At 40.9% G+C, this 25654-nt stretch overlaps 2 protein-coding genes across 4 annotated transcripts in view; both read left to right on the forward strand.

The window, feature by feature from the left end:
• Positions 1-1991: 1991 nt before the first annotated feature.
• Positions 1992-16124, forward strand: rbm44 (RNA binding motif protein 44). 3 transcript variants are annotated; one of them, XM_052081849.1, is made up of 14 exons: positions 1992-2313; positions 2428-2503; positions 2579-2685; positions 4767-4841; positions 5768-5922; positions 7060-7232; positions 10584-11082; positions 12176-12228; positions 12300-12416; positions 12657-12789; positions 13038-13143; positions 14500-14610; positions 14692-14774; positions 15501-16124. In XM_052081849.1, exons 1-14 carry the CDS (start codon positions 2076-2078, stop codon positions 15756-15758), a joined length of 2184 nt encoding a protein of 727 aa, XP_051937809.1. In that variant the 5' UTR covers positions 1992-2075; the 3' UTR covers positions 15759-16124. The 3 variants fall into 3 exon arrangements, with proteins under 3 accessions (XP_051937809.1, XP_051937810.1, XP_051937811.1); XM_052081850.1 differs by having other exon boundaries at positions 7063-7232; XM_052081851.1 differs by lacking the exons at positions 1992-2313; positions 2428-2503; positions 2579-2685; positions 4767-4841 and having other exon boundaries at positions 5548-5922.
• Positions 16125-17536: 1412 nt separating this feature from the next.
• The window catches only part of itgb5 (integrin, beta 5), a 44780-nt gene continuing 36662 nt past the window's right edge, over positions 17537-25654 (forward strand). Inside the window, exons 1-5 of the mRNA XM_052081845.1 lie at positions 17537-18041; positions 19058-19143; positions 20858-21065; positions 21929-22178; positions 24503-24671. Of these exons, the coding sequence (XP_051937805.1) occupies positions 17963-18041; positions 19058-19143; positions 20858-21065; positions 21929-22178; positions 24503-24671 (792 nt within the window). The 5' untranslated portion in view covers positions 17537-17962. The remainder of the gene's footprint in view (positions 18042-19057; positions 19144-20857; positions 21066-21928; positions 22179-24502; positions 24672-25654) is intronic.

Here is a 25654-nt window from a genome sequence, read left to right on the forward strand (position 1 = left end):
TATTACAAAACTACTGGTATACTCTAAGATGGTTCAATGATCTTGTTGTTTACGATGATACTAGTGCAGCGTGTTATACCGGAGACAAATTCCTTGTGTGTTCTACATACTTGGCCAATAAAGATGATTCTGATTCTGATTCTGATTCTGATGCTCATCATTCTGCTTCTCTGTTTTACTTTTCCCCCCCCGGACTCCAATAAATGGCTGAAAAGTGCCTCTGTGACTGTTGCTGTAATTTCCCACATCCAATGTTACTGTAGTACGTGTCTATGATAAAAGACTGGGCATTTTACATTTGATTTTGATAATTTTGGCTGCAATGTGTGGGCTTGATGGACACCGGCCAAAATCCTATCCGCGGCATGGCGAAAAATAAACGCTCTGCTTTGCTTTCATGGGCTTCCACATTCTCCTTCCGTCATTGCGGACCTCACAATGAACCCGCCGGCCGAGTAGAACACTTTTGATCCATTCCAAATGTTGTTCAAATGATGCCAAAGGATCGAGAGGATGATGGATGGCTCGGAGCGTATCAAACAATCGCATTGTAAACAAGACTCCAGATCAATATATACGCTGTTACAGAGCACTTGATACACAGAACTGGGCCTTCACATAAGTGGACATACATCACGCCGCATGACCGCAGGCCACTTCTTCATGGATTATTGATCTACATATGAGAAATGACAGCGTTAATGCAGTATTAGTTCTGAATCTTCAGGCTCTGGCTGCATCAATGCAAAAAACACACACCTCCCACTGTAGAGTCCATCCGGAGTGCACCTTCTGGTCTTTGTCTAGAGGGAATTGTGGGCTTTGCTTCTTCAAATGGCACAAAAACAATGTTCACATTATTTGTTCCACACTTTATGTTTACATGGCCCTCATCATCACTCAGACATTAGTTCCAAACGGTGACATAACTGGTTTGTCACAAATACATACCGCCCACTGACTTGTTTTCATATTTAGTTTTCAAAGGCCACCATCGCCCACTGGTGGAGCTCTCATACCATAGTCATTAAAATCAGACACAATCGAGAAAGAATACAAACACACCGTTCATGTATCAAGCCATTCATTTCATTTTAACCTCTTGAGAAAATTGTGTGTTCATTTCCAAAGATTTGAAGTGATGGTCTTTTGGGGATTGTTACATAATAACACTTTGCTATGTTTTTGGTGCTGTGGTGGCACAGTTTTTTTTGTGTTTGGAAAAAAAAACATTGCAGTTTTCAAGTCGTTGACAGGGTAACTGAGTACAGTATATTATTTGTCTTTTTTGTTTGGACATAATAGATTTGAAGAACACAATTCACATTTGGTAATCAAATTAATAGATCATGATTAAAGTTGACATTCTAAGTTTGCACACCTTGGCAGAATAAAAGAAGAAAGAAAACATGACATGTACATTTTTGATCAACGTGCTTGAGTTGTCATCATCAATTTAAAAAGGTACACACAATTATGTGATCACTAATAGCTACACTTGCCTAAACTCCCTAAATAAAACAAAGGTTTTCCACAATAGAAATTGCTAATATTTTACAAATTCTTCTAGCGTCTGTAAACTTACCGCACAATTGTATTAAACCAGAAATTGAAATCATCCATCACTGGCAGTGGTTAACGTATGTCGACGAATAATTGAATAATAGTGAACAAGTATTTATTACAATTACAGTTTTGATATGTTTCTTTAATGTGCTTTTTTTTAAGGATCACCACATGACCATTTATTTTTTTCTTTGTACAGTTAATTATCCAAATGGCTTGAGGAATAGAATTATCGTCTGGACGTAACATTGGGGGGGACCAAACAAAGAACAGGTGCAGGTCCGCATTGATTTGCCAATTCACGAACTACCGTCGCCTCAGCAGTTGTAACTCAGGCAGGCTTACTCTAGGTGCATATTTGATTGTTAGCAATTTCTTAACAGTCGCAAGCTTGAAGCTTGACGTATTCGGCACTCGTATTTTATTTTGATTTTTTTAGAAGTGACGGGACAGTGGGGGGCACTGGCGTAGCTAGCTGCCAACTCGGAAGAAGCCTGAGTTCATTTTGAATGAGTCAAGACGACGTTGTTGACTTTTTTTCCGGACTTCACTGCCGTCTAATTTTCATAGTTCAAATTAATCCCTCGAGCAATATTGAGTTAATGGCGTACTTTGAACCGATGTGGCACTGCTATCCGCTAACTTTGCCCGTCCGAGGGACCCCTCACTGGCCGACTTTAAGTCCCATGGGTGATTTTTCAACCGAGCCTACATTTTATCACGCACAGGCTAATGCAACACGTCGACGTAAGTCTCTGGTTGGATTTGATGCAATAAAAAAGTTCATATGTTATTTAAAAAGTGTTTTAGTGTTGAAATCATTAATCGTTTACTTGAACATCATTTTGTGGTTTATTACAGGAGAATCTGACTTAAGGCCCACTTATCCTGAGTACCACGAGTGTTCAGAAAATACAAAAAAGTTCTTTTTGCAGATGTACGACCTTTTATGAATATTGACAACAATGCTGATATTTTGGTCTTCTAAATATATTTTTCTTTTATCGTCCAGCGCTCTCTATAATTTTGTTGCGGCTAATCCGAACATTGCTTTTCGAGACCCCAGGTTAACCGCCTGGCGCTTGAGTTTGCCATCTGAATACCGCCAATTCATTCCAGGTAATTATTACTTCATTTCTCAACATGTTTTCCAGTAATTATTACTTCATTTCTCAACATGTTTGCCAGTTTAAGGGTAGATTTAATTGTGCGCACCTTTAAAAGGATGCACAGTATGCTGCACAATTTTCACATGTCCACCTGCACATTGAGAATGATATCCACTACAAGGGCAACATCAACAATTATGACGTATGAATGTCGAGATTTTGATACTTCCATAATAACTATTACAGTGGTTGATGTACAACTGCGGCCATTCTCAGAGAATAATTTGGGAGTCATGGGGCTATTTAGACAAGGTAAATTAACAACTGATATTACGGATAGACATTTGACCCCTCCCAAAAAATTATTCATTTGGTAATGAGGTAACGCAACAGCGTGTTCACCCACTTTCAATTCTAAATGTAATTTCAAAAGTGCAGCTCACTGACATGGTAAAAAGTTTACAAAAAATAAATGAGCATGAGCAGCTGGAAATTGGAAGCAGCACTGGTGTCATTCCAATGTCTGCTATAGATTATTTCAGTTTTGCCATAACATGATTTAACTGGGAAGTGAAACCACTGACAAAATATAGCTGTGTCCTAGGGTTGGGCATCACTTGGATTTCGACGATTCGTGTTGTATTATTGAATGATTCTGAATTCAGATTCTTGGGAGGGGGTGCGCGGGGGGTAGGGGGGTTAGCATGGTTTAAATTACGGAGCTAACCGGTTATTTTGGGTGGTGAGATCATTTGAACTTCTCTGTTATTGAATTGTACGAACTACTGTTTATGAACTGTACTAAGATTTTTTTCGAAGGACTGTTTTTAATATTTATTATATACTAATATAATATTGGGATCCCAAGAGGGCTTTATTTTTGAGGACTTTAAGAAAATGCAATCATGCAGCAGGTACTTTAAAGTGAACCACCGACAGCACATTTGTTTGAACAAACACAGAAAGAGCTCTGTTGTTGATAGACGCACAAAACCCTTGCTAAAGGTGGATATGAGAGTTGAACTACTTCCATGATGCCATTATATATAAAATGAAGTCAATACATTTCACATAGAACCAAATCTGTACAGCTACACTAGGGCCAAATCAAATAGCTTTGAGAATGTGTTTACTATGTCATACCACGGCAGGTAAAAAGTAGGCAAAGGATGTAGGATGAAATGATTTCGGTAAGTGGACATCAGGACAACATAGCCAGCCCAGTTACAATCCGAGCCAAAAAGGAGCAAGCAAAGCCTCTTTGGTGTGTTTGCTAAGTACTGTATATGGGCTTGTTTACAGCTGTTGAACCAAGATAGCGAAAGATTTAGAAAAAGCCCCTCCCGCCTGAATAACGAGTGATGTTCATGCATTTTCCCCCCTTAATGTCTGAGATATTTAGTAAACATGTCAACATCCATCCATCCATTTTCTAATCCGTTTATCTGCACAAGGGTCGCGGGCGTGCTGGAGCCTAACCCAGGTGTCTTTGGGCAGTAGGCGGGTTACACCCTGAACTGGTTGACAGCAAATCCTGGGGCACACAGACAAAGACGAGCATTTGCACTCTCAATCACACCTAGGAACCATTTAGAGTGTTCCATTCACCTGCCATGCATGTTTTTGGAATGTGGGAGGAAATTGTAGTACCCGGAGAAAAACCACGCAGGCACGGGGAGAACATGCAAACTCCACACAGGAAAGCCGAGACAGCAATTGAACCCAACAATTGTTTGGGTTTAAATTCTTTTTTCCGATACACTTTCGCTATGGTGGTAGTTTTGAACACTTGATTCCCACATCATTGTAAAAAAAATGTTGGGCTTCTTTAGAAAGCAAATTGCTTGAAGAGAGCCGCCTCTGCTGGTTGCATTCGAGTAGCACATTCGATTTGACCTCCAATTGATGATCTCCAAGCACAATCAATTCTGCTCAGTTCACATAATGCCGAATAATTGATTATTATGCCTGTCCCTTTTTAGAAATTGAAGACTGAATACTGCAGGTGTCAGGTGTACCTAATCTAGTTGCACATGACTGATGTATTTTTCACATGCACTGCAATTGAAAGCCATGTTTGTTTTTTCATAGATGAAGCAAATTTTTTCCATTTTATGCAAAGACACCCTGCAATAGAACTGCTCTTCCAACAGGCATGGTCCATGCGTAAGTTCACCTGCCGTTGGAGCATGTGCATGAACTGCTTTTTTTTTTCTTCTTACTTTCATTCCAGATAACTGAAATAGCAGCAAGCCAAACGTAATGTAGTAATGTTAGTTTACAGCATTTTATTTGTCCTCATTGTTTTCATCATAGGTACTTATATCGGGCTTGGAGCAAGGAGTACATTTAGAAATCTACATAAGACTAATACTTCCGGTTGTACCAGCCAAAAAAGTTAAACACTCCTGAGGTCACCCTGTTTTAAATTTGAGGATAATAGTCAGAAAATGCTTCTAAAGTTGCACAAGGCTTAAAACCGCCTGTCATGTGGCCAGTTGAGCACATCGCTCAATGTGCATTAAAGTAAACTGCATAAATTAGCTTTTTTTTTTTTTTTGTCAACAAATGGCTCATAGTCATAATCGGTGTACCTCACTCAAGCTCACCTAAGTGCAAATCGGTGATTTACTCCGCGTATTTAGGTTGCTCTTGGGTTTTTTGGAGATTTTTGCAACAGTGATTCCCCAAATTATCGAGGCATACAGTACCTCACTATAGCACACTTTAGTGAAAATCACAACCATTTTTACTTGATTTTTTTCAGACTTTTTTGCATGCAGTTCTTAAAAAAAACGAAAAAAAGATTTGTTGACATAGTTAATGTCATTATAGAGCTAAGTTCAGCAGACGTTACTTTATTTTGTGCATAGGTTTCCTTTTTCATCGATTTTTTTTGTGGTACCTTTGCAAAGGTTATTCAAAAAGTATTATACATGGTACACAGTCATAGAAATTAATGCAGTTATGCTAAGAATAATTCGTTACTAATAAGTGTGTGTGTGTGTGTGTGTGTGTGTGTGTGTGTGTGTGTGTGTGTGTGTGTGTGTGTGTGTGTGTGTGTGTGTGTGTGTGTGTGTGTGTGTTGCTAGAAATGCCGCAAGTATTACTGCAAACATCCCATAAACAGTTCAAGGGAAATTTCACACAAAAAGTGTGGCCGTGCCCTGCTGACTGCATCGCCAACGTTGCAGACAGCTTCCAAACCATCTACGACAGACCACGAATGGAGAGACCAACAATTCAAGTATGGATAGAAGCAGAAAGTTTGATTGGCACTTCCTGTGTTGTTAATAGAGGATTCCGTGGAAAAGTATTTGTCCTCTTCTCAAACTTTTTTTGATGGTGGTGCTTATTTTTGAGGGCTGTTTAATCGGCCAGCCAATTAAATCGTACAATGTTGGCCCTGGCGGCCCGGTAGTCCAGTGGTTAGCACGTCGGCTTTGCAGTGCAGAGGTACCGGATTCGATTCCAGCTCCGGCCTCCCTGTGTGGAGTTTGCATGTTCTCCCCGGGCCTGCGTGGGTTTTCTCTGGGTGCTCCGGTTTCCTCCCACATTCCAAAAAAACATGCTTGGCAGGCTGATTGAACACTCCAAATTGTCCCTAGGTGTGAGCGTGAGTGTGAATGGTTGTTCGTTTCTGTGTGCCCTGCGATTGGCTGGCAACCGATTCTGGGTGTCCCCCGCCTTCTGCCCGAAGACAGCTGGGATAGGCTCCAGCACCCCCCGCGACCCTAGTGAGGATCAAGCGGCTCGGAAGATGAATGAATGAATGAATGTTGGCCCTTCAAATATTGGCCAAAATAATCGAGCTACCTGACCCTGTGTGAAAAAATAATTGCCCAATTTGTTGAATAATTAAGTAACTGTAGCTAATCCCGTTTTTTTTAGAAAGCAAAATTAATTTTGACTGACGAGGCTGATTACCTCCAGACCCGTTGAGTTAAAAAATAACCGAAATGGCACCTGTATGAAGTTTGCCCTCCAAAAATCTAAAAAAGCGGTAACAAATTGCTTTAAAAAAATCAAGATTAAATGAGAAATAAACTGACATGTATCAGTCTCGAAAGTAGTGCCGAGTGATAATTCAATATCAATATTTATCGAAATAGACACGTGATCAGTATAAATAGAAAATTCTGCTCGTTATATCATCTAAACAAAGCAGGAAGCAGCTGTCGGCAGAGGCTACATTTTGACGTTAGATCGGTGCCACACTTACGAGCACCTGAGAGGTCATTTGGAGCAGGTTTAGTTTAAAAAAAAAATTACAGTTTGATGATCCGAAACTTTCAAGGGGAGAAACTATGCAAAAAAGTTAGAATTTGAGAGGGCGGGGGAGATACTTCTTCACAGCTCTTAGTGCAATTCTGCATTCTCATAGCAGGAATCAGTTCGACCACAGTCCAGTGCACGTGGTGTCATGCAGGGTCTGCCTGACTTCTCTCTGGACTTGGAGGAAACGAGATGCCATCAGCAAGGAAAACATCAACCATTTAGCCAGATATCTGCGGCACCTAACAGATGGAACAATTCAGCTCATGGCATCAATTTTCAGTGAGTCGACTCTCAACAAACACCGGTAATTCTTAACCCTGGAGAACTCACAGGGTCAAATTTGGCCCCTATAAATTCTGCTACTCAAATGCTACTCTGAAATCCCAAAGGGTCAAATTTGGCCCGAATCGTAAATTAGGATTAAAGCATTAAATATTTGAAAAAAGAAGAAGAAAAGGGTTCTTGGGTTCTCCAGGGTAGTATGGGGGTGACTTTTTCTTTTTTTTTTTAAAAAAAAAAACAAATTGCATACAGTAATCCCTCATTTATCGTGGTTAATGGGGACCAAAACCACCCGCAATAAATGAAAATCCGCGCAGTAGTAACCCCCCCCCTCCATATACTGTAGGTCCATGTACATAATATTTATAAGGCCAAATTTAATGGTATACATGCATGTAGAAGTAAATATTGAAGTAATTAACATGACTTAATGCTGTATTCTAATAGATTTAAACATGTATAAGTCAGGTTAGTTTATGAATAACAAAACACAGTAAACGTATAAAAAAATTAAGACCGCAAATAGTCCGCGAGAAGCCGCGAAAGTCAGCAAAACAGTGAGTCACATAGAGCAACATATACAATACTGTACTACATGTATATGGGGAATATATATATATATATATATATATTAGAGCTGTCAAACGATTAAAATATTTAATTAAAAATGCAACTGTCATAATTAACTCAAATGAACTAAAAAATTTATCATAATTACTCACACATTTTTTATCGTTTCTGAATTTCTTTTTACTTTTTTTGTCCTATTTTTTCGCCATTTTAATGCTCTCACCAACATGGAATCATGAATCAGTTTTCCATGTGCCAAATGCAAATATTTACTGAAATAATTTCGATTTTCAATTTTACATGAACATTATTCACTTGGTGTAGTTATTCACACATAATCTCTCACACAATATTACTGTCCATCAATAACGGTGAAAAAAATATTTTGTCACACAACAGCTGCTTTAACAGCTTTTTTAATGAAATCAAAACAGAGCAACATAACAAAGTGCACATCGAAGGTACACTAGTACTCAGCCTATAGTGGATTTAAACCATGGTTGCATACTTCGTTTTTCTCAAGTTTGCTTTCAACACAGCAGTCTGTATGTTTGTTGAAGAATAACGAGACACCGGACACCAGTGTTCATTATGTGCCGCTGTATTCGAAACTGCCGGCCGTACAAACAAGCACACGCACTACCCCCGTGCTGCTGGGGCAAACCATTCTGAAAGGGGGGCGGGGGTTCACTCCCCCTAACAGTCAGGCTATGTTGATTGTGTTGGTCCTTCTTGCGCGGAAGTCTCTCTACGGTTTTGTGTCGACCTCATTTCGGATGACTACACTTGGTTCGATGACAACACTGGAGACGTTTTACTTTCGCTAGGTTGCTACCACTGTAGCGCACTGTCACTGTCAGACGAACACAGAGAAGCTCCACCCGCTGTATTTATATGGACACAGAACACTGTAACCTTCCACACAAAATAGTTCCAAACAAGTAACAATCGCGTCAGTGGCATACATCGTATACCTGTATGATACAGAGAGAGATAGAAGAACAGATAACTTTGGTCTTGTCAGTGGAGCAATATGGCAACTATTTAAAAGTAAATTTTCCATTCATAAACTCAAAGTATCCGTTTGCGGTGTCTTGCGCTGCCGTGGCTGGCAAAACAGACATGGGCGTGGACTTCTGCAGCGCGCTTGTTGTTTTGTTTCTGGTGTATTCATAGAGCAACGTAACATCCGCTTGTGACGTGTGCCGCGTTAATCTTGCGAGAAAAATTTTAATCCCGTTAAAATTCATTTAAATTAATGCCAATAAAAACGCGCTAAACTGACAGCTCTAATATATATATATATATATATATATATATATATATATATATATAAAATACACACGTTTTTAAAAAAAAATATGAATATGTTTGAAAAAATCCGCGATGCACTGAAGCCACGATAAACGAACCGCAAAATGGCGAGGGATCACTGTATATGCTACAGTAAGTGCGGCACATTAGTGCAGTGATTCCCAACCTCCATTAAGCCAAGGCACATACCGGTAGTTTAGGTTAAAAAAAATCACATGGCACGGCACCAAACCAAATTGTCACAAAAAGAGGACACATATATCAATTTAATACTTTTTGCCATCGAATAGAAGACAATTTATTTGCTGTTTCTGCCACAATAAGTTGCTGGAATAGATACAATGGCAAAGACACGTTATTTGTTATTCATAAATAATTTTCTCACCGTCTAAGGGAAATTTTGTAATTTCCCGTGACATACCGTTAGAGCCCTCATGGCTCACTAATGGGCCACAGCACAGTGGTTGTGAATCACTGCATTAGTGACATGGTGCACTGGGCCCTTTTTCCAACATTCAGGGAGAATTTGAGAGTGTAAGGTCATGAACATAGTGGGGACCAGCTCGAGGCTATTTTTGTTTATTCACTTCAATGTATGCTTGTTATGAATTTCGGGGTCAATTCATATTTCACAATACAGATGGCACTTGGGACTAACTGCTGTTTTTGTTTTTATTTTATTTTTATTTTGTTATTTTTTGTGGATTTTTGTGCCTGCACTGTATACCCATTTCCACAGGAATTAGGGATGACAACAGTGGAACTTTTAACAAGTGAACTCATTGTCCCTAGAGAGTGGTACTCATCAAAATGCTTAATATTCAAAACTTTCATCAAGGTTAAGGTTGAAAATAACAGTATGAATTCTATTTCCTTTTGTTTATATGTAGCAGGTGAAGATAAAGTGAATGTTGAACAGTGTTCTGGAAGAGTTTGAGTTGCAATGCTCCGCTTTAACTTGACCATGATTTGCTTGTTAATGTCAGAGCCATCCATTCTCTATACTGCTTTCCATCAAAAGGGCCACAGACATTTAGTCTTCTGTCAATCCAAGCTGCGTGTTTTTGGAACGTGGAAGAAAAAAAGTACAATTCAATTTGTTGAGTTCTTTTCTCCCGCATTTTCTGATGCTTGAATGGTTTAGTGATAGTTTACTATAGTTTTACCTTGATGCAAAAAAAAAAAAAAAGAATGTTACCTAAAATTCAACTATTTAAATAGCCTCAATTAACCAGGTATCCACTTGACTTTCCAGTGAGCAAATAGCAACCACATCTCAGCTCACTCTAGCAACCTGCTGTTGAAAATTCACAGCTAAATGATCTTAAAGGTGCACCGTTGCCTCCTTGCATTCTGAGACAGACGTAGATTGGTCAAAGATAAAATATTTTGAGACTAGGCTGTGAATGTCTGCGCTGCATGTCGAGTCTCATCATACATTCATCCTGTTATTTTACGTTTCAGGTCTGAATGGCAGCCGTTCCAAATTGAGCTCCAGCCAAAGCTGTACGGCTTGATAGGAGATGAAGTTAAGTCTAGTAAGAAAACTGGTCTGCAAGTTCCACCTAAAGAAGGCCACTTCCAGATATCCTCTGAGGGAAATAAAGAGGATATTTCCCCAGAGCACAGTATCGAAAATATGAAAGGTGACTCAAGGCATGTCAGCCTCATTCAGGAAGACAGCAGCCTAATCTTTGCTGTTCAGGAGTCGGCAGTAGCCAGAGAGGCTCAATTTGTCAGTGAAGCAGCTGCATCCAGCAGCAACACTTGCATAGTAGAGCAGAAGATCAGCACTGCAGATAAGTGCACCTCCACAATGCCTTGTGTTGCCTCTTCCGAGATCATGGTGAGCACACCATTCACCAAGCACTCGTCGGCCTTCACCCAAACTGAAGAGCTGCTCAAAGCCGACAAGACTGTGCTTACAGAGTTGCACATGTCTGATCTGGATGATGTTGTTAAGGTAAATAAAATTCAAGATCCTTTTTTATATGTTGTTGGGTAGAACTGAAGTTACCACGGGTTAGAAACTTTCTGGTTAATTTTGCAGATATTGTTAGTTTTACAATTAAAGCTGTGCACTTTGTAACTTAATATGCATTAAATCCTTTGTTTTTTTAAGTGGAAGTCGACCCCAAAATTGTCTTTACGATATGTTCAATGTGACCGCCACTCGCCTAAATATGCTATTGTAATTAATTGACACAATTGATGGACGAACTGAATGGTGAGCGGATCTCACAAACGTAGGCACAAATAAAATTAGTGCCAAAAATATTTATTTAAGTAAAAACGAAGGACCAACAAAATATAAACAGAAATTGCTGGCAACAAATTGCCAGGAAAACAAAACATGAACAGGCAATAGGCAAGGTGTCAGAAAAACCCCAAAATACACAAAACGAAATGGCAAGAGTCCAAAAACGCATAACCAAAATCAGCAAAAATCACTTCCACAAAAATACTAACAAAACTGGAATCTAAATGGACAGCAGCGAATTGGAACATGGGCAAGGAGGTCTAGAAAATAACACTTGAGGCAGTACAGCGAGCAAGGTCAATAATCTGACTACAACTTGGGACCATGGCAGTCCTTAAATACTTGAACAGGCTTGATTAGACTAAGGAACAGGTGGACCTGCTGGATGGAGGGAAGCACCCTTCCTTTCAGCTAGAGTTGAAACAAACCACACGCGTGAGCGCGCACACACGCACACACACGACTCACCTCCATTCTTCAGGGTTTTTCACGTGAGCACCCATTGTAAAGCCTGCTGATGGATGAAACTAGAATATGACTGAATGAGCGTAGGCTTTCATTGAAGCCAAAAATGTCTTTAGATCTCATCATGGCATAAACACATCGATCTGCACATTTGTCTGGCTTTGCACAAAAGTTGTATTTGTTAATGCTAATCCCCACTGCAATGTTTTGTGAATATATGTTCTGTCCCTTTCATTTGTGCTCTCTTTGTGCTTGACGGCGGTAATAACAGATCGAAAGTTGAAAAGATTTGAATTAAATTAATAGTAGCCACATACCTTTTATATTTCAGGAATTTAGCAAATTTACGGTGGACCAGGAAGTGGCAAGGAAAAAAGAGGAGAGGTAACAAATCCTAATAGATTTTTTGGGGGGGACTGACGTGATGATATTTTAACTTTGACACATTACTCCAGTCCGCATCATCCACATCGAAAGCAATGCGACTGCGTCGGACGTGCTCAGAAGGCAGAGCTAAGTGTGCTGGCCCTGCAGTACTACATGTACCGACAACACTGCAGCAATTCTCAACTGTAAGATGGTTTCCTTTTGATGTGCAGTGGAACATACTGTATGCTCCATGACACTGGTTGAAGTTGCTCTCACAGAAAACAAAACATTTAACTGTATAGGAGAGGTTTATCACGTAACATTTTTAATTGCCATATAAGCGAAAGTAATTTGTGCCATGACAAGCTAGTCACGTTAGCATCTGTGAGCATCAAATATGCTAATAGAAAACAAATGTTACAAGTTTTCCTCATGTTTGATAGGTCAACTCAGTCTCCAGCCACTATTCTGGATGTTGTACAGAAATTGGAATCTGACTATAAGAAGATGAGAGATGAGATTCTGGCAGGGATTCCTCTGGATCACCTCAAGCCTTTGACTATAGATTGTGACTGGGTGAGAACTGGAATGTAATACATTCACGTTATGACCAAAAATGTTGAAAAGAGATGCTATGTGCACTACCTGAACACCTTAACTTGCCTCACAAAAATACAGTCCACTTTCCATTCAACCCTACTTGGTTGTACATGTGTAGCCAATAATACATTTATCACAATATTACAAAGACGTCAATATTTGTCATTGAAAATGTTGAACTTCATATTCCAATTAACAATGTTTGACTTTCATATGATGTTCAGAGAAATCCCAGGGTGGACTGGGGCAAATCCAAAAGCACCAGCATGCCCGTCTCCTGTGAGAACAGTGTCACCTTCAAAGCAAACACTCCCGAAGAAAACCAATCAGGTATGCCATTAGTCCATCCATTGTCTTCTGCTTATCCGGGGTCGGGTAGCAGCTTTAGCAGGGAAGCCCAGACTTCCTTCTCCCTAGCCACTTCATCTATCTCTTCAGTGAAGATCCTGAAGCATGAGGCCACCTGGGAGACTGTGTCTCCAGTGTGGTGTGTCCTCAGGGGTCCCCAAGGGTTCCTCTCGTTGGAACATGCCCAGAACTTCTCACCAGGGAGGCATTGAGGAGACATCCTAATCAGCAGCCTGAGCCACCTCATCTATCTCCTCTCAATACAGAGCTTCAGGCGATTCTCCAATTTGTCTGTCAACTCCCGCTCCTTTCTTTCTTCATTTTCAAACAAGATACTTGAAGTCCTCCACTTGCAGGATCTCATCCCTGAGCCGCAGAGAACTTCACCCTTTTGCAACTGATGATCATGGTTTCAGAATTGGAGATGGTGATTCACATCCCAACTGCTTCTTACTCAGCTGCGAACGTTTCCAGTAACAGTTGAAGAGTGCAGCAAAAAGCAGAGATGCAACATTATGCCCACCAAACTGGGCTCCTTCAACGCCCTGACTGCCCCAAGAGACAACCTGTCCATAAAGGTTATGAATAGAATTTGTGACAAAGGACAGCCTTGGCGACGTCCAACCCTCACTGGAAATAAACTCGACTTACTATTGGCATCTGCCGTACAGGAACCGAACAGTCTGTATTTGGGGTTCCCGTAATCAGGATGCACCCACCCACCGCAGGATTCCTTGAGGGACATAGTCAAAAACTTTGACCAACTCGACAGAATGCGTGTAGATTAGTTGGGTGAACTCCCTGAGACCCACCAGAATCCTTCCAAGGATGTAAAGATTGTTCCCTGTTCCACAGCCAAGATTAATTCCAGGTTGAGGCATGTGATGACACCGTTCGGTTGCCCTTCTTAAAAGGGGGCCACCACCCCAATCGGCCAATCCAGAAGCACGATCTTAGATGTCCATGCAATGTTTACAGAGGTATGCCAATCAATTCCGCCCCACAACTTCCAGAACAGAACCTCCAAGGGCTCCAAAAAGGGTGTTAATATGCTGGTGTCTGAGCTGCTGCTTGGCGCGTAGGCACAGATAACAGGCGAAGGAAAACTGCCCATTTAGATTAATCATTGGGGTTCTGAGCCATGCATTGTTTGGTCCCTCACCTCAGCCTTATTTTCCATGGATGACTATGACAGAGGCACGAAGCCTGAGACAACTGAGTTCCTAGCACGATTGCAGGAAAGTATGGGGGTGGGGGAGAGGGAAATATATATCTCGAAATTTATAGATTTACTTCAGACCTTTGGTTGTTTGGTATGTCGTTGGCCTTGGACAACAGGTGCATGCAAAGAGCTGAACACGAGTGAGGCGTGGTATGATGCTGAGGAAGAACTTTATCCAGTCTCAGTATTTGCTGAGGGGAAAGAACAGTCAGAGGAAATGTCAAATGGTAAGATATACCATTTGAGGCCTTGCAGTTGTGAATAAACACCATCTTTATGTATTTCCTGTCTTATCGTTGTTAACTTAGTGGGAATTGCCACAGAATTGTCCAAGGAAGAGGAAATGGCTTCTGGACTTGATGTTCCTAACATAGCCAACAATGTGAATGAGGTGAGTCAACTCCCGTTGCTTCAATTACACTGAGGGACAAATTGAAAAAAAAAAGATGTTGAGGTAGATTATTATGTTAAAATTGGATACTGTATAAAAATTGCAGTGAGTTTTTCTTCTCCCTACCAGCGTCTATTCATCAATTTTCTGAACCGTTTATCCCTTTTGAACCCATTTTAAATCCATCCGCTTTGTTGTCAAACTGCTACTAAGCTTAGTAGCTTAGTACTATTAGCTACTAAGCTAGCATGAGTATTTTCGTTTCCTTTCCAGCGTAGAAAAGGCCAAACTCCCTTAGTACTGTATGCCTATGTGAGAGGCCAGTAATGATGCAACAAAGACAAATCCCCAGTTGCTCCTGATACCGTCATCAGTTGGTAAATTATGAAGCGCTTTGAGTACCGAAGGTCGACAGCCCATTTACTGTTTTACCAACACTGCTGGGCCCTGTGGTTTTGATGCAAGTGTCTTTCTTTATAGCAGAGGATAGTGTTTTCATTTTTTAAATAGGACCGATTTTCAGCCAGTTAAGTGATGCTTGAGCTGGTTTCTTAAGGAAATATGCAAATTGGGATCTTTACTTTTTGGAATGATTTTAGGCAGTGTTTAGTAGGTATTGTGAATACATCTCATGTTTCATTTGTAATTGGATTGCAAAGACATAAATTATGGTGAGGTTCTTCCTTTTTTGGGGGGATAACCACCGAGCCTGTGCTTTGTGTCTAGAAAAGCTTGGGGGTTAGCAGCACACCCACACCAAGGGCACCCTTTGTGCCCCAGCAGTATGGCACCATGGCCGGGTTCGACACCCTGATGGCTGAGCTGACGCGCTTGCACCCGGGCGTGGCAAAGCGCAGCATTGTGGGCGCTTTAAAGGAACTGTGGGACATTTACCAAAGTGACCTCTGCCCTCTGCCCCTCAGCACTATCAGGCAAATGACATCCAACCTCCTTAACAAGCCAGCGAATGTGATGCCTCCTTAGCTAAATTTTTGGTTGACAAAAAAAAAAAGACATTTATGTTTGACCTTTGAAAGTCATGATACATCCACAAGGTTTTGAATTTACCAGTTGTTTATAAATCTGGTTCGATTTTGGCACTGATGCAAGTGGGTTGTGTTAGATTTGTGTTATGACCGTTTATGCTTTCAGGAGTTTCCTCTGACAGTATGCTGTTACGTTCCCGTTTAGCTGTGTTAAAAGAGTTTGTATGCTGCTCCATTTGTTTTTTTTCTTGCCATTAAAATCAAAATGGATTGACTCTGTAGCCATTATTGGTGGCGTGAGACACGCTGCTGGAAAGGAATGGTTTATGAAGGTGTTTTGAATACAGAATTCAACATTTTTCTCTATCCTAGGGTTAGGCAGTTATTTAGCATGTTCCTCCTCTTAACAGCTGACTTTCAAACAAGAATAATAAGATATTTGTTTTGAATAAGTTGAGTCCAAATTCGCTTTAAAGTCTTTTTTTAGATATATTTCGGTATCTTAAAGTATCTCCGTGTTTTTAATCAAGCATTTAATAAGTTACTATATTTAACAGACATCCAATTAGCATGTTTTTCCTCTGCTTTTTTTATCATCAAAGTAGCAAATATGCATTTCAGTTCCTTAAAAATTATATCCCTTCATGTTCACGGTATCTGTGACAACACGAAAAGGAAAGCTATGTTCATGTTCTAAAGAAGAAAAAAAATGCAGCTTTATATATTTTTTTTTTTTTACAAGAGACTCATTGCCCTGTAAATGATGTGAAATTTTGTCAATCACGGTGGAATAATCCATGTTGTTTTTGTCATGCTTCACAGCAATCAGCAGGGGTAGCTGTTTAACTAATTCAAAGCTAATACTTTGGAGACTTCTTTCAGATGATGGTAGGTGGATAATTTTCAAATTAGGTAACCCCGTCTTTACTTTGCCATTTGTACAGCCAGAACAATAAAAATTAAGCCAAAGCCATGTGCACAAAGCTATGTGTAAAATTTGAAACACAAAGTAAAATATAAAGAGGCACAAGATTTTAATGATGCTTCTGATGATCTTATAGATCGATTATCAACAACATATCAACACAAAAGATTTAAAAGCACTGCTTTCATTAGCGAACAACCGCCAGTCATAGACGTAAGGCAATTCTTGAATTCTGATGCTTGTAGATCATCGCAGTCAAGAATTGCTTTGTGGTTAGTTTCACCATCGTATTTGCAATTTATTTTGGAATCATTTCATGGTTTTGTGCCACCATCTGATTATAGATTTACATGATTACGGGACTTGTGGAATTAAATAACTTGTTTAATGATCAGAATATTGTGTAATATGGTCAAAAAAACTGCAGTAAATGTAGTCCAGAATATTGGAATGAGGGAATAGCAAGCTCCAGCCTTCCTGTGTGGAGTTTGCAAAAATATTTCCTTCATTTTTATATTTATTATGTGGAGCAATTTGACAGACGGTATGTTTGTTTAAATCAAATACAATTCAGTGAAACAAAAACACTCTTTTTATTGAGTAATCACTATTTTATGTCAGGAAGGCTGTTCATACGATTTAAAATAAAACAATATAAAGCAATTATGATGAGATTCTTGGGGTAAAAACGGACCTGACGTCGAAACATAAAGGGTCAAAGGGAATTCCAATTGTATTCCTTTCATCGAATGCTCGTAGAGACCCGTTGTCTCGAACCCACCAGTAGGTGTCAGCACAGTGATTGTTAGCTTGACGGGTTAACAAATCCTGTCGAGTAGGGAGGGGGTTAAGAGGTGGAGTCTCAACTGGGACGCCGACAAAGTGAGCGAGATTATATCTGAACCATTAAGTTTGGAGATGTGCAACTCCTATTAAGATTTGACGCCTTGCAGTCTCCGCTTCCATCTTGTCTAAAAAAAACTGTTTGCGCGAGACCGACATGAAATCCACGCAGCGGCTCGACAGCCGCCTGCATGGCTGAAAGCAGACGGGGACGTGGAAACGAGCTCCCCGAGGCGTCACAAGTGAATCGAGGAGCGGATCAACAATGGCAACCTGTCGTTGACGCGCACGACTCGTCGCCATGAAGTGTAAACAGTCGACTAGCTGGACCGGAAGCAGTCCTGAGAGGTTCTGACGGTCGGGCTGCGAGCTACGATTTCGGGGGGTGGTGTGAGGGAGGCGGTGATTGCACCGTAAACACGCCGAGTGACGCCATGTGGAACCCGGCGACACGCGTGTGGAGAGCTGCTGTGTGCTGCTATCTGCTGCACACATTCCTGCACACATCTACAGGTAAGACAATAACATTATTGCTTCATGAAAAAAGCATATTTTAGTTTTTGTAATATCGGTAAACGATTGTGTTAAGATGGAGACCGAAAATTCGGCGTAATCTGAACAACTGCAAAATAAAATAATTTGGAAAGATGCTCACTTGTGATTGACACTGACAGACAAGTAAATGTTGCACTAAATGTCACCGAAAGAGCAACACAATTATTTGGTTACCTTATTTCGCGACACCAGTGTCAGAATCTCTGCTCCAACACAGTAAACCCTTTAAACATCCTACATTATTTCCGGCAAGCAAACGCACAAACGTCAGTAAATTCGTCTATGTCATTGGGCAAAGACCGAAACTGTAAATTTCTTGAATTTCAATCGAGGTTTTGGGGTAATTTGCCTCCCAGGGATTAAAAACATCGTATTAATTCTTAGGTTAGAAAAAAAAACATACGTGGGGGAAATTCAGTAACAAATGGTGGGGCTTATCGTCTGTTGCTTTAATTTTTAATTTTGACGGTGAACTGCATCGCGTACTGTAGACCTGTCTTTAGCTGGCACGCTCGCCATTACTCAAATACAAACACCCCCCGACCCCTCCAATTTTTATACACATCTGTAAGGAAAACGCCTTACATAAACTCGATATTTACAATATCAAACATCGCACCGGAGCGTCAAATAATATTTTAAAAATGCTGTATTAGTGTCAAACATCATGCCAAATAGCAGCCATGCATTCAAATGAGTTCACCTATCCTCATGTGAGTCAGCCCAAAACACTGCTACTGACAACTGTGGTCATCAGCACCAGGATTAATGTGTACTCTTCTAGAACGTCAAACAATATCTCCCGGACACTGTGTCAATAAAAGTTTAAAGATTAGCTTTCACAATGGAAGTATTGTATTGGGAAATTGTTCTAGGCTCCTGATGGAGTCATACAGCAGTATCACTGCACTAGAATTCAATTAAAGTACCATGATTTGTTTATGACACTACAATCAACACAACTTCTCCTTTAGGTCTTAATGTGTGTATGAGTGGCAGCGCAACTTCTTGTGAAGAATGCCTCCTGATTCACCCCAGTTGCGCCTGGTGCGCACAAGAGGTACTGTATAATAGGTCACTAGAGTGAAACTCCTCTAGAACGAAACCTACAATACAATACATGCTGATTTATATAGCGCTTTCACAACAGCGGCAGCTGTAACAAAGCACTTAACAAAACAGTTAACATAAAGTAATATAATAAACACAACACATAACATAAAACACGGACAGTCGTGCATTCGTAACCACTTTTCCGTCACACGCTTTGTTGTTTGAAACAGTTCAAGATGAAAGAGGAGAGAATCAAAGTGTCCTTTAACCAGTGGATCAGAGACTTAATGCTCAAAATGTGCACACGTCGGCTACAAGCTGAGTTTCAAAGTCAACAAGTAGCTGTAGCATCCATTGACGAAAAAAAGAGATTGGTTCAGTTCTCCTCCCTGAGAGCGGCGACTCTCGCTTCGAAATACGCATTGGCGCTCTGAACCGACGCTCCTCTCTCTCCTCATCCTCAACTTCAGCAGCCATCCATCCAGCTGCACCAACGCCGACTGTCCAACAGCGCCGACATCTCCACTGAACAAAACGGGGTTGTGAAAAAGGCTGCCTTGCCGAAGTCTGCCTACTCGGGCGCCATCTACATGGGCGAAAATACCCCCTAATGTGAAAAAATATTCACGCATTAACACCATTCCCATTCTACTGCCCCCCATACGACGAAAAAAAACCCTGTTGCGTTGTAAACGAATGTTTCCTCGCATTACAAGTAAAGCATTTTCCTTGAAAAGCTACGAGTATGTTGCGTATTATTTGTTGTTTGAAATTGTTATTTGAAATTGTTGTTATTTCGTATAACGCAACAGGGTATTTTTTCGTCGTATGGGGGACAGTAGAATGGGAATAGTGTTAATGCATGAAGATTTTTTCACATTAGGGGATATTTTCGCCCATGTAGATGGCGGCAGAGTAGGCAGCCTTCGGCAAGGCAGCATTTTTCACAACCCCGTTTTGTTCAGTGGAGATGTCGGCGCTGTTGGGAACACTAACTGGAGCGCTAATGAGAGAGAAGCGCTCCAGTTAGCGTACGGTTTTTAGCCTTCGAGAGCTAACTATGGCCATCGAGGACTATGAAGCATCCCGTGGCTGGCTTAAAAGTTCATTGCATGACATTAGCTGAGCAACGCTGTCTTGGGTGGCGATCGAGGGGAGGTTGAATTGGAGACAGTGAGATGGTGAAAAGAAATGCCACCGGGTACAGGAAGTATTTGTCATTGTTAGATTCAGACGAGCATGTACGTTGCATTGCTAAAATGGCTACAAAACTGATCCTTTGGATGTCAACCAGCTAAGACAAGAAGAGCTCTGATGCTGTAAGAGAGGGTAAAAGTAATCAAAATGAAAGATGGAGCCAGCAAAATAAAATGCATTATCCTAGAAATTGATGTAAGTGAAAGTGATTGCTGATCGTAAATTTCACAATTTCTTTCCCTTTTTTCATGCTACAATGACGATATGAAGTGTCAAATAAGTGTGTCCTCATACTTATGCACTATTGGAATAAAAATAAAGAGTACACATATGATTGTGTGTGTGTGTGTGTGTGTATACATCTGAGATCAAATTTTCTACAGTGAAAACCCCCATGTTGTGAAAATGTTCTTGCTGCAAACATGATTTCGTTGTAGAGGAGTTTCACTGTATTATCTTTAGGAATCATATTTGCATTGGTAATGCAACTTATTACTGTATTGTTTTCCGCGTTTGTAATGCAGGATTTTGGGAGGGGCCGCACCCTGACGTCACGCTGCGACTTTGTTCAAAATCTGCACAAGAGGGGCTGCCAGAGCCGGTTTGTCGAATATCCGACTAGCAGCATCACGGTGCAGCAAAACATGCCTCTGAGCTCCAAGGGGTCCGGCTTGACCCAGCAGGACGTGGTTCAGATTAGACCTCAGAGGATCTCACTCAGCTTACGACCAGGTGATAAAATGTCAAATTCAACCTTCAACAACCCCATATAGAAAAGAAAACAACGTGAATCTGTTTGGTTTGTATTTTGTATTCCCTTTCAGCAATTCTAAAAACAATTTATCGTATTTTTCTTACCCCTTACTCCCCGCCCCAAGTTTTTAAACTATGATCCTTAAACAAATGGTTGAAATATGTAAAGGCCATTTCACAATGGCCTGGAGGTCACCTCTAAAAGCAAAGCCAAGGCTTTCTATTGAAATGGTGACATAAACATCTTGCCTACTTTACGTCAAAACCAGCAGGGAAAAGCAGTAGGCTCTATCCCGTTAGATAGCTCCGCAACCAGCCCCTTACTATGTGTAAGCTCCATCCTGGACCCTTTCCCGCAGTGGGTGCCACGAAAAGGTGAGAAATGGTATTATTTAAGCACCCTAATAAATGGCAAGTGGCTCTAATAATTTTAAATATTTCCACTGGGACTAGACTATTGATCCCATCTATGTACGTCACACCTTTCTTTGACTTTCAGGTGATTTGATGCAAATCCACAGACCCTTTTGGTAGCCCACATTTCATAACGCATTACAATGTTTGTATGTTCAATAAGGCTTCAGATAGGTTGATTGAAAAACACATTTCTCCCCGTCAACATTACTTCAGGAAGCGAGATGATGTCCAGTCAAATGTGAGATGTTGATTATGTGAATTTCTGACTTCCTGTTTGGCGGAGCATTGAATTAGCATGCTCTTCAGATTTAGCTCAATCCAGTCAGGTTGGTTACAACCAGAATGAAAATGCGCTGAGCATTTTGCTCAAGCAGATAGTTAAAGGATGACCTCGCTTATGGATTGATTTTGTACTTTGCATGCAGGTGAGCGGACGTGGTTTGGGCTACAGGTGCGCCAGGTGGAGGACTACCCAGTGGACCTCTACTACCTGATGGACCTCTCACTGTCCATGAAGGACGATCTGGACACAATTCGCAACCTGGGCACTAAGCTGGCACTGGAAATGGGCAAGCTCACCAGCAACTTCCGTCTGGGTTTCGGCTCCTTTGTGGACAAAAACATGTCGCCCTTTTCCTACACAGCGTCCAAGTATCAGGAGAACCCATGCAATGGGTAGGTGCCTGTAAAATTGTAGAATACGCAAATAGTGGTGCCTTGAGAAACAGTTGAACAGACATGTGTGTTTTTTGAGATACGAGCCGTCGGGCAGACGTTTTTTGTGTGCTTTGAGTTGCAAATTCTGCATGGCGGGAGGTGACTCAACTCATTTGACAGCAATCGGCAGTTTAGCCCACATAAGTGGTAAATATTCTTCTCAAAAGAGGCTCCAATAATTTTATTGTCAATCTTAGCTGAAGGTTACTGTCAAACAACCATTGAACCTTTGTTACCTCAATGCTAATATACAATCGTAAACTGTATAGGCGCACAGGTTAGTAATTAGCATCCATGTGGCAATGGTGTGCCCTTTTTAGAAACAGAACCCTGAACACAAACAACAACACTTGTAGACAACATAACAATCCTCAAACACATTAAGTTTTTATCCTCTGCAAAGCATAACTTTAATGCTCTACTGAGAAGTGAGGAGCTGAGTCTAAAGTACTGTGCTGTACATCTGTACTATGTGGCCAAGGCACACAAACCATAATAATACAAGACATACTGTATTTTTATATAGCACCTTCAAAACAACTGCAGCTATAAAAGAGCGCTTTACAAATGAAAAATATCCATTGAAGGAGAAGTGTCATAATGACTCAACTGTACGTTTTAAATCCTTTTGTTTTATTCAGTTCAATTTTTCTCATTTTAAAAAACCTGACAACATATTTTAATTTTTTTTTTGGGGGGGGGGGGGGAAGGTTGCAGCAGCTTAATGGCATTTCCATTCATTTTAGTGAGGAAAGATGATTTGAGGTGTTTTGAGTTACGAACATGGCTAAGGCATCACTGCTGAGGGAAAAACATTCTCTACTGTGTGTGTGTGTGTGTGTGTACATATAATATATATATATTCATTCATTCATTCATTCATTCATCTTCCGTACCGCTTGATCCTCACTAGGGTCGCGGGGGGTGCTGGAGCCTATCCCAGCCGTCTCCGGGCAGTAGGCGGGGGACACCCTGAATCGGTTGCCAGCCAATCGCAGGGCACACATAGACAAACAACCATCCACGCTCACACTCACACCTAGGGACAATTTTAGAGTGTTCAATCAGCCTGCCATGCATATTTTTGGGATGTGGGAGGAAACCGGAGCACCCGGAGAAAACCCACACAGGCCCGGGGAGAACATGCAAACTCCACACAGGGAGGCCGGAGCTGGAATCGAACCCGGTACCTCTGCACTGTGAAGCCGCCGTGCTAACCACTGGACTACCGGGCCGCCTATATATATATATATATATATATATATATATATATATATATATATATATATATATATATATATTATATATATATTAGTGTGGAGTATGATGCAACAAGATTGGCCCACCTATTTTGGGGCATTTTCGACCGTTCTTTTTTCAGCTCCTCTCATTCTCCATCATGTTAGATGGGGAGCATGGCTACATGCATCTCCAGAGATGCTCAGGCAGATTCGCATTTGGGCACTGGCTTGTTCACTCAAGGACACTCACAGAGTTGTCCTTAAGGCACTCTTTTGAGATCTCGGCTGTGTGCTTAGGAGCTGTTGTCCTGCTGAAAGATGAAAGAAGATCCAATAGTTCAGCTAATGACACTGCAAATTGGAGCAAAAACAAAAGTGTTGCGTTTGTTTTTGTTCAGTCTTTCAGGGCTACTTTTGCACAATGACTCTTCAATTTTAGTTTCAAATACATTGGAGACTTTTTTTTTTTAATTATGAATTTCTGTGTAGAACTGTGAGGGTAAAAAACAGTTTTGAATGAGGCTCTAACAACGTGGAAAAGATGAATATATCGCAATACTTTCAGGATGTACAGTACTGTATTCCTCATCAGCAGTACAATGAAATACAACTTGTGTAACTATGGACTCAACCTTTAATGCAAAAAAACTAAAAAGCCGGTTGAATACAGCATCATTGTGCATTGTTTGTGCTTCATGTTTTACAATGCCCAGTGAACAAAGTCCTCTTCGAAAGCTCACCCACCCTCTTTTCTGTGGAGGACAGAATATGGACTTCCTCCATGTTTGTTTGCCCTAGGGGTGAAAGTTCAGTGCAGCCAGTGTGCATCACTAGCTATGTAGGTTACATATGTATGTGTGTGTGTGTGTGTGTGTGTGTGTGCGCACGCGCGTGTGTGTCAGCCATGCACAAAGCAGCACAGTAACATCATATTGTCGATAAGTGAAAGTAGTTTGACCCTGCACTGATTAAAAAAAATAAATACCATTGCACGCCTTATTTGTTTAATTGCACTCCTGTTGTTGTTCATTCCCGCCCTAGGTACAAACTATTCCCAAACTGCGTGCCCACATTCGGCTTTCGCCACATCTTGTCGCTGACAGACAAAGTGGACCGCTTCAATGAGGAGGTGCAGAAGCAAATGGTCTCCCGCAACCGGGACGCGCCCGAGGGCGGATTTGATGCTATTCTACAGGCGGCGGTTTGTAAGGTGAAACGCAACCCGTCGATCTCATTCACTGAAAAAAAAATCCTTTGGATTCACTTAGTTCATGTGCTTTGTTTGCACATGATTAAAATGTGATAAACGGATTCTTCCCATATTTTCCTAAAAAAATAAACGGTTTAATCATGTGCAACTGAAAATCATCTAAATGTTTTTTTCAGTGTCTCTATCGATTGTTTTCGGCCTTTTTAAGTCACAAACAGAATTGTTTTAACAAGTGTACTTATGTTGCGTGACCTGGATTTAGGAAATGTCCAACTTGGACCTTCCAAGTGAAACAAGTAAATGAAAAACATGGCTGCTAACCTGAATAAGACTGTTGGTTAGCATCAGTTGACAGTTCAGGGGTTTTCATTTGGTATCTGTGGTATTTGCCCCACATTTGGTGGAGCGTGTTGCTAGTTCACTCGGATATGAAGAAAACGTCATGTAGTGCAGGTTATAGTGTTTTTTGTGAGAATAAAATAAATACATCGTGGCAGCTCAAATTTCAGTGACATGGCAAGAATCTGGTAAGAAGCCCCCATGACAAGCAGCTGGCCTCTTTGCTTGTTAATTAAAAGCATCACGGGAGGGTGGGACAGGAAGTGCATTCTGTTGCAGCTGTCTTGCAGAGACGGGTCAATCCTTGTTCATCCTCCTCCCTGTCTATGTTCCTCGCTACACAAGACACGCAGGGACTTCCTCCAAGTAGCTGCTGCCTTGTAATTAAAAGCCTCAGCGAAGGCCTCCCCCAAGGCACCTCTGATTAATTACTTTTATTTTGAACTTTTCATGCATTACATAGCCATTGAAAGAAATATTCTTTTGTTGTCCAAGCACTTTTTATTGTTTGCAATAGATACGGCTCCTGGCTTCTTCTTCTTCTTTCTTTTTTTTTATTTTACTCCCCGACCTTCAACACATCCGCACACACATTTGTGTTTGTGAGTTGGCTCTCAATCTGTGTCAGAGTCTTCAAGGTCTTG

This window comes from Hippocampus zosterae, chromosome 12, assembly GCF_025434085.1.
Source record: "Hippocampus zosterae strain Florida chromosome 12, ASM2543408v3, whole genome shotgun sequence".
In the NCBI taxonomy this organism is placed as follows: Eukaryota; Metazoa; Chordata; class Actinopteri; order Syngnathiformes; family Syngnathidae; genus Hippocampus; species Hippocampus zosterae.

Coding starts and splice junctions, on each gene's coding strand:
- rbm44 (XM_052081849.1), top strand. CDS start 2,076: ATGAGTCAAGACGACGTTGTTGACTTTTTTTCCGGACTTCACTGCCGT. Junction 4,842..5,767: donor CCAACAGGCATGGTCCATGC/GTAAGTTCACCT, acceptor GTGTGTTGCTAG/AAATGCCGCAAGTATTACTG. Junction 12,229..12,299: donor GCAAGGAAAAAAGAGGAGAG/GTAACAAATCCT, acceptor ACATTACTCCAG/TCCGCATCATCCACATCGAA.